At 44.3% G+C, this 15600-nt stretch overlaps 1 protein-coding gene across 2 annotated transcripts in view; it reads left to right on the forward strand.

The window, feature by feature from the left end:
- DOCK8 (dedicator of cytokinesis 8) overlaps nucleotides 1-15600 on the forward strand; it is a 220386-nt gene that overhangs the window by 83321 nt on the left and 121465 nt on the right. For both annotated transcript variants that reach the window (XM_040620284.1, XM_008690931.2), the window contains 4 exons: nucleotides 1383-1595; nucleotides 6476-6561; nucleotides 11660-11726; nucleotides 13851-14000. In XM_040620284.1, coding sequence (XP_040476218.1) covers nucleotides 1383-1595; nucleotides 6476-6561; nucleotides 11660-11726; nucleotides 13851-14000 — 516 coding nt within the window. The remainder of the gene's footprint in view (nucleotides 1-1382; nucleotides 1596-6475; nucleotides 6562-11659; nucleotides 11727-13850; nucleotides 14001-15600) is intronic.

Genomic DNA, 15600 nt, shown 5'->3' on the forward strand with positions numbered 1-15600 from the left:
CACATATATTCCATAACAATTAGATTATATTATACTTAATACCGTGTACCTTCCCTTTTCATATTAACAATACACTGTGCTGTGATCATCTTTCTCTTCCAGTGAAAACATGTTTATTTGGGTTTTCTTTCAATGGCTGCATAACATTCCATTGGATGGAAGTTCCCAAATCTTTTCATGCTACCTCTTTCGGGGGATATTTAGATAGTTTCTGGTATTTTGTTACTACAGTGTTCCAGAGATGCTCTTGTCCTCACAGTCCTTGCTCACTTGTCCAGTTATATCCTTATGATGAATTTTGGAGATTATATATAGATATTGACATCCTTTCAAAGAAACTTGATAAATTCAATTCATTTCCCCCAAGGATCTCATAAATTCTAAGCCAAAAAAAGTATCAGTAATTAAAGTACTAATATTGATTCTTGTCAGCACATTGGGTTAGGTAAAATTTCTGACCTAGCAGAGTAACACTTTTATAAGGTAGATGGATGTTACAGGAGGGTTATCTGATAGAGAAATTGTATAGGAGCATGTCCATTCAGTAGAACTTTAGGATAACATTTTGCCATTAATTTTATAGTTGTTTATAATAGTTCATCTATATTCTGACGATATACCATTGATTGTAGTTATACGGTCTTTGCCAAGTCTTTGATTCGGTTTGCCATTCCCTGTTACCGAAACATAGACCTAATGGAATAAAGCATCTGTTTTGTGAGAGCTTTAAGACTCTTTTTCAAACACACTGCAGCTGAAAGTGGATGCTACTTGAATAGCAAATGCTTTTCTGCTTTTTGTTCTGGTGCTTATTCCTATAATTGTTACTAAAGTTCTGTAGAAGAGTATTCCCAGCTCTACATTCTCTGTCTTCAGAACCATAATATTCACTTTGGGTTTCATTTGGAAGGCTCCTCTCAGGTCATCTTATTTTCCAGTTTCAAAAACCAGCTTCTGAGGTTGAGATTAGGACGAGGTCCCTGTGTACCCCGTGCAGACTCCTCTGTGTGTAAGCTATTCCAATGCTGTTCCGCTTGAGCGTGAGACGTGAGCGAGGTTCCCAAGACACTTGGCTCCCAACTTCCAGAAGAGAACATGACCCAAATTCACAGGGCTGTTTTCAAACCCTTTCTCAAGGACCAGTTTATCCACCTCTGATGGGTAATTACCTGCTTCCAGGCGGGAAGGAGACATTTAATTTTAGGATATTCGGGCCAGGAAGCAAAGATATGGTTTTTGTCAAACCCCCAGTTTGCTCAGAAGCAACTTGAGGCTTGATTCTGTAACCCCATGTGGGTGCAGGGGTGAGACATCCCAGATTCTTCTGGTCTCATTTTAGACCCACAATCTCTCTCTTACACAAGATGGGCCTTTTCTTGCAGGCGCGCCCCCGCCACTTAAACGTGCTGTGCGACGTGTCTGGGAAGGTGCCCCTCACTGCCTGTGGCTTCGACCTTCGCAGCCTGCAGCCTGATCAGCGGCTGGAGAACCTCCTGCGACAAGTGAGTGCTGAGGACTTCGAGAAGCAGAATGAAGAGGCCCGGAGGACCAATCGGCATGCCGAGCTCTTTGCTCTGTACCCATCGGTGGATGAGGTGGGTGCGACCATCTCCATGCGGGAGAATTTCGGGGAGGAAACAGTCTCCAGGAGGATAGTAGTGTTTGTTATGCCCGGATAGCACTGTCACAATGCTGAACTGTATGCTTTCCGGGCCGTTCTTTCCCCTAGGACAAGCCCGTAGAACAGCAGTTACTGATCAGTCCTGCCAGTGAGATTCCAGTAATAACAACCAGGATTTTCATTGCTCTTTGCAAAACACTTTCACTGATTTTGTCTCATTTAATCCTCAGCACCTTTCAAGGGTCTGCATGTAGTGATCTCACTCAGTGTGTCAAACCATTCAGTTATTTGAGGGTATGTTTTGTGGTTAATCCATCAAGACGTGTGTTACTTACACTTCGATATTCTCAAGTGTTAAGGTCTTTTTCAAAATAATCTCTATGAACAACCTGAAGAGAATTGCTTTGAAAACATCCCAGTCTAAAGTGATCATAGCTGTGCTCTCCATGCATCAACGACAGGGTCCTGACTGTCCCCTTCTTTACATATCGGAGCTGACCGAGAGCGGTTTAATCATGTAAGCTTTGCCTGGTGGCTGCTCCCTGGGGTACTTTGGACGGATGGGATGAGAAGTGACCGTTATTCAAGCCTGTTGAGGCTCCTCACACTTAATAGGAGGCTCTGTGTCTTTCCTCTGTCTGTCAGAATGTCTGTACTTCTGGTTCTTGCCCAAACTGGCTCCAGAATAGTTCTTCTGTCCCAATTTTATTAGAAGTTGAGTTGCAAGATACACGATTTGGAGGGCATTTTTGCTTAAAAGAGAAGCCATCCATTCCTGCCTCTAAATGTTTGAAGTTTAATTTTCAGCTCAAGAGAAAGACCATTAGGGAGCCGGCTTCTTAAACCCTGTGAAGCTGTGACCCCTGGGCGTTGTATTTGCTGACCTGCCCTGGGATGAGCTTACCACTGGTCAGCAAAAAGCATAGGAAGGGAGGCAGCGGTCATGAGATGTGCTGTCATGTCCTCTGTGCAAATATTCTTGAGGACACAGACCTCCCACTCACCCAGCACCTGCCTCATTGAGGATCCAGAGGGAAATTTTCTCTCAAGCCTTCAGGCAGAGAAGAAGTTGCATTCCCTGGGGAAACAGGAACACTTAGGAGACTGTGCACATTTTGTAAACGGTTCTCCTAAAGTCTTTACTTAGAGTCAAATTTCTGCTTGCTGCCACTAAATCTAGTGGCTTACTTATTGGAATTTATGTCCTCCTTCTCTCTTCCCCTCTTCCTCCCTCCCTCCCATCCTTCCCTTCCTCCCTCTTTCTTTCTTTCTCTCTTTCTTCCTTCCTCCCTCCCTCCCTCCCTCCCTTCCTTCCTTCCTTCCTTCCTTCCTTCCTTCTTTCCTTCCTTCCTTCTTTCCTTCTTATCCTTATATTCCAGCCACCTTGGTTTTCTCACCTATTTATTTCATTTGCAATGGCCTCAAATCCTTTTCTGAATGAGGCAGATTAAAAATAAATATGAATAATGTGGGCAGTGTTATCACCTCCATTCTTCAGATTGCAGAGTAAGAGTCAGGGAGGAACTTGTTTAAGATTCAACAGGCAAGGGGCGCCTGGGTGGCTCAGTCGTTAAGCGTCTGCCTTCAGCTCAGGGCATGATCCTGAAGTCCTGGGATCGAGCCCCGCATCAGGCTCTTCCGCTGGGAGCCTGCTTCTTCCTCTCCCACTCCCCCTGCTTGTGTTCCCTCTCTCCCTGGCTGTCTCTTTCTGTCAAATAAATAAATAAATAAAATCTTTAAAAAAAAAAAAAAGATTCAACAGGCAAATTACAGAATGGGGATCCTAGCCCATTAACCCCAAACTTTGTTTGCCTCTTTATGTATCTACACAGGGCTACCTGGTATATTAGTGCACATAACTGAAATCCAAAGATGATGTGAGCAACCACATTATATATAATAACTTTTCAGTTTCCATATAAAACTTATTTTTTTTACCAGCTTTGTCAAGAAATATTAATCTGACAGATTTGATTTCCACTGACATTCCTTTTCCTCCCAGTTCCATAGTGGAGGTGCCCATAGGTAAGAAAGTGTCCCCAAGTAGACACCAGGAGAGAGAAAACAATGGAAGGGTGAAGAGGACATATCCGGTGAGACATTAGCTCATTGAAGGCCCCCTCGGGGGATTAAATGGGAGGGTGTCCAATCTTGCATTGATTGCAAGAAGATTCACAGACTCTGAGGAAGGAACTTTGTTTTATGGTCTCTGAAACAATGCAGAAACTCGGTTAGGACTGAAAGTTATAATCTAGCAGAGCTCCTAATAGGCCTGCTTTATTGAGTGGAGAGGAATGCTTTGTAATTATTGTACCAATTATTTGTAAATTGGTATGTCTAAAATGCCGGAGGGCCCCTGTACCAGCCTTTAATATTCTGAAGCTTATACACACAGAAATTGCATTTGTCCTTGTAATTTGAACTTTCTCCAAAGATAGTCCTGTGGAAGAAAGGTGACTTTCTGGCTACCTTGAAGTGACCACCCCTGCTGATTTTTGGGGGGGGGGGGGAACACATTAATGGAAACTATTTAATATTACCCTGACTTTATTTCCTGGTGAGGAGAATGAGAAGAGAGATGAACTATTATATCCAAATTACGACTGAGCCTACAGAGGAGGTAAAAGTAGAACATAACCCCCAAGCCTCTGTGAGCTGAGGACTGTCCCCAGTTCACTCTCGGGTCTGTGGAAGGCAGACTATATATATATATATATATATGTATATAAATATATATATATACACACACACATATATACACATACATATACGTATATATGTATATGTATGTACATATAGATTTGTATGCATACATACATTCAGGAAGATAAAACAACAGACATCCACTTAAAACTTCATATTTGCTCTTCTCCTCCTCTGGGAACTAGTTCCAATATCAGATAACTATAAAGGCTCAAGAAATGCATATAGATGAGAAGAGACTTAGGAAATGCCTCAATATGTAAACCTTGATTGGATCATAATTTAACAAACTGCAAAAAATGATGGAGATAGTTGGGGAAATTTGGAACTGACTAAATATTTAGTAGTAATAAGAAATTAACTATTAATTTTTTAAAGACTCATCATGATATTACAGCTGTGGTTTTTTTTTTTTTTGAAGATTTTATTTGTTTATTTGACAGAGAGAGACAGCCAGCGAGAGAGGGAACACAAGCAGGGGAAGTGGGAGAGGAAGAAGCAGGCTCCCAGCAGAGGAGCCTGATGTGGGGCTCGATCCCAGAATGCTGGGATCATGCCCTGAGCCGAAGGCAGACGCCTAACGACTGAGCCACCCAGGCGCCTCTACAGCTGTGTATTTTTAAGAGCCTTTATCTTTTAGAGATTTACAGATGAAGTTATATGATGTCTGGGGCTTGGCTGCCAAGCAGTCCACTATTGAGTTGGGGGGGGGGGTAGTAAGTGGGAATATAGGTGAAACCAGGTTGCCCATGAGTGGAACTCGTTGAGACTTACATGATGGGTAAAGGTGGTTCATTACATTTTTCTCTCTACTTTTGTGTATGTTTACATTTTCCCAGTGAAAAGCTTCTAACATAGGATCCCAAAGGTTCAAATCCAGACCGGAGAGGTAGCCTTAGAAACCCATGAATGTAAATTGAGGTTCTCCTCTAATGGTGGGGGGCTTCCATTTTCGATGTGTCTGCTCTGATCACAAGTGATCTGAGCTTGCTCTGAGGGAGCTGAGCTCAGTGTGGGCATCAAGCAGTGGGTCCTCTGAGACAAGATCAGCCCTTCCCCTGCACACGATGGCCAGCTGATACACGCAGGATTGGGCCTTGAAGAATAGGGCTTAGAGTAGACGTGAGTTTACCACTTTGTTTCACCAATCCAGGTGCAGAGTTACAGGGAAGGTGATTCTACAGCTATTGCTAAAAATGTTACCATTGCGATGGGGTATTTGGGGGGAAGCTCCCATCATTTACAGCCCAGGAAAATATAATTAGACATGACTCTATTCTTCGGACCCTTGTGAGCTGCAGACCACCAGTGTTCAGTTAGTCTACTACAAGAGCAGGAATTAAAGCTTTCAGAGATTTGAATTGTTATCTTTGCATACGTGAATATAATTAAGATCCTGTGATAGTTCAGGTTTGAATGTTAAAAGTTACCTTAGGGACTTGATGTTTCTCTTTAAGTCTTGGGTCCCAGTGCGGTAAAATAGAGTCCCAAATGTGGTTAAAAAAAAATGTATTTGTCATTATTAAGTCATTACTAATTTGTCATTAGTAAGTTTCCTGTACTTAGAACTTCAGCAAGCTCTAGCTGGACATGTATGTGTAGAAACCTATACATTCAACCTCAAATCTGTTTAAGAAAACGGTCAACTGAGAAAGACTATTTTAAATATTGAGGGTTTATATACAGCCTGCTGTGAGCTATTCAGACTCGGGCTTCAATTCTGAAACTCACTATTTACTAGTAAAACCTTGGCAGGAGAAATATTCTGAAAGTGTGCTTAGAGCAGCCAAAAAAAAAAAAAAAGAAAGAAAGAAAAGAAAGAGAGAGAGAAGAAAGAGAAGCCAACAATACCAACAATAGGAATAAGAGTTTGCAATGCCATCTGGTGGATGTTACTCAGTCGTATTCATGTTCCCATTTCCTTCCTTCCTCCCTCTCTTTGTCTTAAATTGTTTGCGGTCAATGTTGACTCGGAAGCTTGGGATTGAATAACAAACTCTCTTATAAAAGTCAAAGTGTTGTCGCACTATTAGACGTAAGGCAAATGCAGGTTGAGCGCTGGGCAGCAGCCTTCCCTTCCCCAGACTCACTCCAGCCGGAACCCCTCCTGGAAACTCACTCATGATTTCTTTACTATGTGGCTAATAACAGGAGGATGCTGTGGAAATACGTCCGGTGCCAGAATGTCCTAAGGAGCATCTGGGCAACAGAATACTGGTCAAGGTCCTGACCCTGAAGTAAGTCTCAGCAAACATATTAACCACTGCCCAGGGGTTTACCTTGCCTTTTACATAGAAACTGCGCCTCTGTGGACAGAGCTCGAATGGGAAGGGTCTTCCGGCGCTGTTCTAACAGTGTGTGGCTGTGACATGATGGGAGAAGCAGTGTTTGGAGTCATCTAGACCCAGAGTCTGTTTCTCCCAAGCCTTGGACAGTTCCCTCCTTGGACAGTCCCAGGCAAGTCACACCCTGAAGTTAGTCGTGTAAGGTAACTGAGTGGAACAGCATACTTACAAAGGGAACAGGGAAAGTTGGGCAGGGGGAAAAAAACCTGAAAAGCAGTGAATGGTGTACTGACTAATTCATGAGAGCTGATGGTGCCTTTCTCTTCCCAGCTCTGTGTTCAGCAGCTTGAAGTTGGCTGTGGTGGGATATTTATAACATAGAAATCAGAAAATGCTACAGATGAGACCTTTTAGGTTTTTTCCCCCAGAGACTTGTTTGTTAACTATTGAAACACAACATTAAATGCAACTAAAACCCAGTCTCAGTGCCAGCAGACCACACAGAGGACCAGAGAGCAGTATGGACTCTAGCAAACTATTTTAAGGGGGTACCCACTGCTGGAGAGGGCCAGCTCTTGCCATCCAAGGACACAGGCCCATTTTGGCCAACTGTCTGTTTGGTTTTGGTTTTTGCTTTTTCAAGAGAAGCTGGAAATTCCGATTTTTCTGCATGATTTCCTGACTTGGTAAGTACCTTCTCATTTCCTTTTTAAATGTTCGACAACTGCATGTCTGCCATCTGGATTCACCTGGTGGGCCAACAGTTTGCCACATCTACTTTTCAGCAATTACCTCCAAGTTTTTTTTAATTGTTTGCTTTTAAAGTAGGAAAAAGTCCTATGTCCTCTGTATATGTGTATTAATTTTATACATGCAGATCAAACTACTACATATGTTATCGAATATACATAAACGAGAAATTAAAACGTATGAACTAAAAAATTCAAAATAAATTAGAGTAGCTGCCTCCAGCCCACGAACAGATTGTCTTGCATACCCAGGCGGGAGTGTTTGCGTGCCTCTCTTGCGGGCTGCTATTTTCGAGAATTCTTCCAACTTCAAATCACAGACTCTCAAAAATGCGCAGCTGTAATGCTCTACCCAGGCAACAGGACATAAGCATAATATTTTTTCATACCCTGTTGGGAGGGTCATCCATCTCTTGAAGTCAGTTCACAGACCCCTCAAGCAGCACCTGGTTTGTAATTAGGGCATGTGGATTCTGGATTCAAGGCTGTATTTCAAGCCTGGGAGCTTCTCTGGGTGTTTTAGTTCTTACCGATAAATGGTGTTTTTCCACCAGATGGTCTGTGTTCCTGCCTGATCTAAACGTCTGTGATTCTAATGCATAGCTTGGGCAGATCCTCTCCTGAGAACACAAGCAGGCAGAGCTGCTCCCCCCGTTGTGGGGGCTCTCTTGATGTGGTAGCCCCTCCCCCTAGCCAGCTCTACCAGCTGGGGGAGGGGAGTGAGGGCCTTTTGTCTTGTACGGGGAGATGAGCAGCTCATAAACCAGCTCTCTGTCAAGTCTAGGCTAGAAAAGGCAGCCTCTCACCCCTGCAAGCCAACCCGGAAGTGGGGGACTGAGTGGAAGTGGCCGCTGGTCTCCTCTGCATTGCTCAGGAAGTCCACCCTATTGTCTGAGGCACTCACCCACCCCCACAGGACGCGCATCAGGCCCCACGTAGGTGCAGTAACTGTGCTATTCGGGATTGGAGGAATTCTCCCTCATGATGTCACTTTGCCACCAAGCCTTCTAGATCTTTCCAACAATAGGTAGCAGCAGTTCTCACAGGTAGGAAAGCATGGCCACTAAGACAGACATGTATTATTACAAAAACCAAACAGAGCCATTTGGATTTCTCTTAATGAAAATTGTCCGTTTTTTGGCGATGTTTTTCCCCATTGCCAAAGCAGGAATCAGGGAGAATTGAGGTGTTTGCCCAGTGCACTTGGCCCAGTCAAGTGTCTTAAATAGTATCCCTATCAATATACACCAGCAAGAGGAGCTGTGGACGAAAGAGATTGTCAGCTATGACTACTCTAAATAAACCAGATTTAAAAAAAAAAAAAAAAAAAAAAGCAAGTTCTTAAAAGTAAACCTACAGTGTCTAAAATATAAATAGTAAAAATATAATGGTAATGTTAAAGACCCCATTTCCCCATTGACACGGACATGCAGAATTTTTATTTCTACCACAATAGATTTTCTCAGCCAGTGAATTTTTCAGAATCTGTTGAGATCTCTGTCACTCTTTTGCTTTTGAGAAACATGTAAACCTCAAGCATGTAGAAAGAATCAGGCTGGTGTGAATCTGCAGTGTTTGTAGTACCAGGAAAAAAAGAGAGGATGGCAACAAAGTATTTTTCTCTTTTGCATTTAATATGGGGAAATCTTTTAATGTAAGATTTAATACTATCTTAATGCAAAGTAACCTCAGCTCAGAGGAGTCTTCTTGCTGGTGAAACTAGTATGCAATACCAAGTTTACTCAAAGACATTGATTGATCGATTTAAATTTCATTTATTTGAGAGAGAGAAAATGAGTGGGGGAGTGGGGAGAGGGAGATGGAGAGAGAGAGAAGCTGACTTCTCGCTGAGCGGAAGCCTGATGCAGGGCTCCATCCCAGGACCCTGAGATCAGGACCTGAGCGAAGGCTGATGCTTAACTCACAGAGCTGCCCAGGTGCCCCTGCAGGGAGCTTGTTTTAAATGCAGATTTGGGGAGACCTTGCACCATCTCAGGGGGAACAAAGAAACCTACATTTTGATAAAATCCTGATTTGCCTCAAAATGCTAGTTTCTGGGGACTACCCTTGGAGATACACCCGTAGGAAAAAAACCTCAGGTTCTGCGGTCAGAAAACGCTGGGCTCTGAGCCCTTGTGGCTTTCAGCAAATTACTTAATCTCTCTGAACCTCAAAAATGGGGGTAATATCTGCATCACTCCATTGTTGTAAAGTTAAAGGAATCAACATGTGTTAAACACTTAACACAACCCAATTTGTACGTATGAGACAAATGTTAATTCCCCTTTCTTTCTCTGAACCACAGAGTACTTAATACTCAGTACCTACCTAAGTAGATCGCAGCTATATTCAGACCTCGGAAGGCACAAACACGGGCCGACCACGCCAGGCAATAGCTGGTGAGCTGAAGCACAGGAAAGCCCCCAAATGATGTGCTCTTACCTAATGATAGACTAGTCATAGAAATCCTCTCTGTTGTGTTCTTGTGGTGAAATATACGTAACCTCACATTTGCCATCATCACCACTGTCAAGCATATGTACAGCTCAGTGGCATTAAATACACCCTCACTGGAGCGCGGCCACAAACACCCACCTCCAGATCCCTTTCCTTCCAACACCGGAACTTTGTCCACATTAAACGATAATTCCTATCCTTCTTCCCCCAGCCCCTGGTAACCACCATCACCTCCTGTCTAAGTACCTTATAGAAGTAGAATTTTACAAGACGTGTCCTTTTGTGACTGGTTTGTTTCACTTAGCAAAATGCCTTCAAGGTTCATGTTGGAGCCCGAGTCAGAATGTCCTTCCTTTTCCAGGCTGAATACTATTCCATTGCAGGCATCTGCCATGTTTTGTTTGTCCATTCATCCCTTGATGGACGCTTGCGTTGCTTCCACCTTTTGGCTCTGGGGGCCAATGCTGTTCCTTGACACTGTTCTTAGAGTGTGTTCACACTTGTTGTCCCACACGATCCTTACAGCAACACTGGGAGATGGGAAGAGCCAGAGTCCCTTCCTCATTTTACAGATAAGTAAGTGAAATTGGGAAAGCCAAATAACTGGATTAAGATCCCAGAGGAACTGGCGGTGGGAGGAGGGACAGAGCCCAGGTGTGTCTGACTCCATGCCCTGAGTCTGCCATCATCCCCATCTGTCTTATCTCCACAGGTGCCATATGACTGTTCTTGCCTTTTTGTCTGTGCGTCCCCCTACCCAAATACTCTTCTTAAAAGTCCTCTGTTTAGGGGCACCTGGGTGGCGCAGTCGGTTGAGCGTCCGACTTTTGTTTTTTGGCTCAGGTCATGATCTTGGTGTCATGAGATCAAGCCCCGTATTGGGCTGTGGGCTCAGGAGTCTGCTTGAGTGTCTCTCTCCCTCTGCCTCTCCCACTCATTCCCTCTCTCTCAAATAAATAAATAAATCTTGAAATCCTCTTTTTAGACAGTTACCCACCAATAAGGCCATCCTCTCACACATGCCTTAAAACAAAATTTGGCCTAATTTACATGATTTCTGAGGTAATGGTGGTCCAGGGCCTGGTTATTGGTACACTCAGGATCCCAAATCATGGGTTGTTAGCCTGAGAAACTTGGAATGTGCGGATCTGTGCTTCCCCTACCCTATAACATGTGGAAGGATTATGCTTTGGATACACAGTCTCATCAAACCCAGCATTTCAAGGGGAATGAGCAAGTAGGGCTGATAGGTTTCTAGCTCTCACTGGGCCCCACAGCTCAGTGTTTATTGGCGGTGTTCCCTGCCCCCGCATCTCAGCAGCTCCCCTAGCAGAGGAATTAGGGAAGGTCAGACATTCGCCCACATAAATGGTTCCACTATAAATCTAAGTGATAGCAACAGAACTTTTTTTTAACTCTCTGAAAAGCCTTGTCCCTTAGAATTGAATAATAGGGGTTCCTACCTAGCAGTAAAGGGTAAACTGTGAACAAAACCTTTACTTAAGACAAAGGCTTTACCATCAGAAAACACAACATCGACAATGATGAGTAGGGCCATGTTGGATCACACCACGGGGAGCATTCTGCCCTCCCTCCCTTGCGATGTCGCCAGCAAGTGCTTTTTAGGAGAAAGTGCCATCCGCTACTATCTCCAGTGACTAGGAATTTTCCACGACCTCCCATCTTTCTCCACTAATGTCCCAGTATGATTCTCATCTGCGTGAAGTTATCCAAATATTTTGGGAAATGATGTACATTTTTAACCAGTTTATAGAGCTCGACACTTTCAGCAAATTCAAAATTACCTCAGTTAAAACTCTATTTTTTCTTCCTCTCTCTGACAGGTTTGAGATTGAAATTGAGCCTCTGTTTGCCAGCATCGCCCTCTACGATGTTAAAGAAAGGAAAAAGGTAAAAGGAAGCAGAGAACACCCCATCCTTGGGCTCATGATTTTGGGGGTTCATGTTTTTCAAATCTCACTTCTATGCAGCAAAAATGCATCAGATTTGGAAGCACATGACCTTTGACACATCCAGTTCTATTGCCTTTGCAATTTTTACAGGAATGATCTGGAAATGTTAGTCATTTATGTTCTTTGAAGAACCTTAAAGGGAAAGCCTGCTGGAGTTGGTGGCCTGTTTAGGATTGAGAGAGAGGAAAGAAATAGCAACACAAGGGATGACATGTCAAACAAAGCAATTTAAATACATTTTTAACAAGCTCGGATATATGTGTCGTGTTACCTCCATTGCGGAGTTTTTGTGTTGTCAAGGGTCCCGTCACGGATGGAAGGCATCTTGTGCAGGAAAAGGATTAATTTGCCATCAAGGGAAGACCTCACCAGCTGTGGTGCGCTTTTAATGAAAAAGCTTTTGAGTACCTAAGCCTCTTCTCCGGGAGTGTTTTAATGTTTTGTCACTTCATGTACCCCAGAGGAGGACAAAAACAGCACAGCCACAAAGGACACTCTGCCCCTTTGACCCATAACCACTCTGTATTTAAGGAAGTGTGTATCTCTTGGATAAATATTCATGAGCCCTGAGATTGACATCAGCGAGGGAGGTTCACTGCTAAAACTGTTAACTCCTAAATTCCAGAGTGTAAGGCAGTAAGACTCCCACCTGAGTGGGTGTCAGAGATCCCCCAGCGGGCTTGTTACATCCCAGATGCTGGGCTCCCCTCAGAGCGTCTGACTCAGGAGGTCTGGGGCGCCTGAGAATCTGCATTTCTAGCGGATTCCCAGGTGATGCCGAAGTCCCTGGCCAGGGGACCACATTTGCAGAACTTCTGGCTTAAAAAAGAAGTTTCTGTCTTGGTTTCTTAGCAATCTGGGGTGGGGGGAGGTTAGCTCAGCAGAGGTCTGCTGCTCCATCCTTCTAGAACCCCTACTGGCAGAGGCTCCACCGTCTTCAGTCTGTGCCGTCCCAAAGCCACTCTTGTCACTGTCACTGTAGCTCCCAAAAAAGGGAGAAGATGCGTGGGGGAGGGCTGGAAGTATTTCATCTTGTTTGTTTGAAGTATAGGGAACCCGCAGTCTTATAACTAGTCTCGGGTAGACAACGGAGTGACTTGACAGTTCTATACGTTCTACCACGTTCACCCCCATCCGTGTCGTTACCAGCTGTGTGACACGTGCCCTGTGCTCACAGTTCACCTCAAAGAATCTAGTCACGTGCTCACTCCACCTGCAAAGGAGGCTGGCAGATGTCGTGTCTGCTGCGCGGCCACTTCCCAGCCACGACTCTTAGTGATGAAGGGGAGACCGAGCTGCTCAGCGGCTCTTCTCTGACAGCGCACTGGTGAGCCAGGGAGCGCTTGGCCTGGCGTACTCTTGCTCACAATCTCTAATGGGGCCTCCCTACCTGCGACATTAAAACCACACTCTTGAACTTGGCCTGGCTTTCTATAGGGTGTAGCTCAGCTGCTTTCTTCCTGGTTTAGCCGGTGAGCGTCAAGCTAGAGTCCTCACCGTGGGCTACGCCCACTCTAGGCTTTGCACGCTCTGAGATGCTTCTCTGGTTTCTCTGTGCTGTACTCTCTCCCCAGTGAAGCATCACCCTCCAGCTCTGCCCATCAGTCCCCTTCCAGGGACCCTCCACGTCACGTGCCTCCTCCGTGAGCGGCATTCCTGTCCGCCCCCCAGTGGACATGATCGCCCACCCCCTGGAACTTCCACAGCGTTCTTCTGTACGAGTGTGGTCACTTACATCTTGCTCCTACTGTAGTTAGCGACACAGTTGCTTTTTTCCTCCGCTGCAGTGCCCAGCACATCATTAGTATTCAGGAAATACGGATAGGATAATAAAAAGGTAAATGTTTCGAGAAACATCTCTCAAACAGCTCCTAAATATCTAGAAATTGTGACAAAAGGCGCATCAGATTTTTCCACCACCGCGAGTCATAAACCATGTCTATGAGGGCCCTTCTTCCTTTGGCGACATTTCTTTGTGGGGTTTTTGTTTTTGCGCTTTAGACATGTGTAGACCAGGGGAACAGCAGGTGTGCTTACTGTTTGCCTTGCTCCTTGTTTACAGATCTCAGAAAATTTTCACTGTGACCTGAACTCTGACCAGTTCAAAGGCTTTCTGCGTGCTCACACGCCCTCCGTGGCTCCATCAAGTCAGGCAAAATCCGCAGTCTTCTCGGTCACCTACCCATCCTCGGACATCTATCTGGTCGTCAAGGTAATTAAACACAAGCTGGTTGGCACATGCTGCATTTGGATGCTCTGCTTGTGGCGTTATTCCTGGAGCATGTGTGGGGTGAAAGACAGGTCAGAACGTAGCCACATGTTCTCTGTGCGATTCGCTTCGTTTCCTTTTCAACTGGCCCCTTTTCCTTTCCAAGCAAATCCTGTGTGGGACACTAGCACAGCTCCGGGTTTTGGACTCATACAATCTTGGTTTTAAATCTTGGCTTTGAATCTTTGTAGCTTTAGGATTTAGAGTGACTCACCTTTCTGAGATTTAGTTTCCTTATGTGTAAAGTGGGGATTATAATACTGCCCTCAATGGGCAGTTATGATCACAGAAGAAAGCCTGGCTCGTTACAGGCTTTATTCCTGACCAAGCTGTTCCTCAGCTGTCCAGCTCTGAGGGCTGCTGTGGAGGAAATCTTGGATGGAGTTTCCTAATACTGTTCACGTTCTTCTAGACACCTGTAGAGAAATGTTCCCAAGTCCAGGCTCTGACAATTTAAGGTGTGGGCTGTGGTTTCCAAATTTCACTCTCCCATTATATCCCCATGTCACAGACTATGACTATACGTGGATTCAAAATCTGTGGGACAATTCCAAGTAGAAGGGCTTTGCATTCTTGGCTGTACTCTTTGCGGATGTAAGAAAACCAGAGGCTTTCTCTGCACACCAGAATGACTGGTTAGAGGTTAACAACGAACGTTGAGTATTTCACTTACCTTAAGCCAAATATTTAGTCTTATTGACTGTTTACCCCAAAATTGTAAAAAAAAAAAAAAAAATCAGGTGTTTTGATTTCACGTCCACCCAGAGTTCCAGGTTTGGAACATTTTCTAGTTAGCGCAGTGTTTTACTTCCAGAATCCCGTTGATTCCCCCATAATCCCGCGAGAGCAGCCTATAGATTGCAAAGAACCTAACTGGCTTAGAGGTCAATTGACAGATGGCAAGTAGCTGCCTTTCCACTATTTTAAGATTCTGAAAGGTTCATGTTACTCGAGGAGAATCTACGTAAGCTTTTCGGAGGGATTAAAGTTAAAGTTGTGTTGCTAAAAAGACACATCTGTTGTTGTCAGACTGAAGGTGTATCCTTTTCACTGCAGTATCACTTAGACATATAGGAAAGTTAGCTTCAAGCCCTGCAGCTAGTTAGAGTCCAAGTTCTCTCAGCCTGAGAACCCAACGATGCCAACACTAGCCCCATAGAGCCAGGTTTTACTTCAGGCTCTGCTTCTTGGGGGATGACTTTGTTTTAGTTAATCTCATCGTGTGCTAAGTATCAGAGGCTTCCTACAGGTTCCTGTTAACTAAATATATTCCAGAGTTCTCGAAAGTACAGATGCATTCATTTGGCGGTACCAAGACTTCGGGCAATTGTCTGGATATAGCGAAGACAGTTAAAGCTCAGTAAGACAGTCCCCGGTTTGCTTCGGACTTCTTTTCCTTTACTGTAATGGCGTCCTCGTTGCTTCTTCTCTCTAAAGATACAGTAAATGATGTGCCGTATTTAGCACAGGCAGGCGGATGCCTTTCAGTATGGAGGAGTTCCTTCTTATTTTTATTCCCAGGCTGAACACCAGGATCTTCACT

The sequence above is a fragment of the Ursus maritimus genome, unplaced genomic scaffold (genome assembly GCF_017311325.1).
Source record: "Ursus maritimus isolate PB19 unplaced genomic scaffold, ASM1731132v1 scaffold_34, whole genome shotgun sequence".
NCBI classification, from domain to species: Eukaryota; Metazoa; Chordata; class Mammalia; order Carnivora; family Ursidae; genus Ursus; species Ursus maritimus.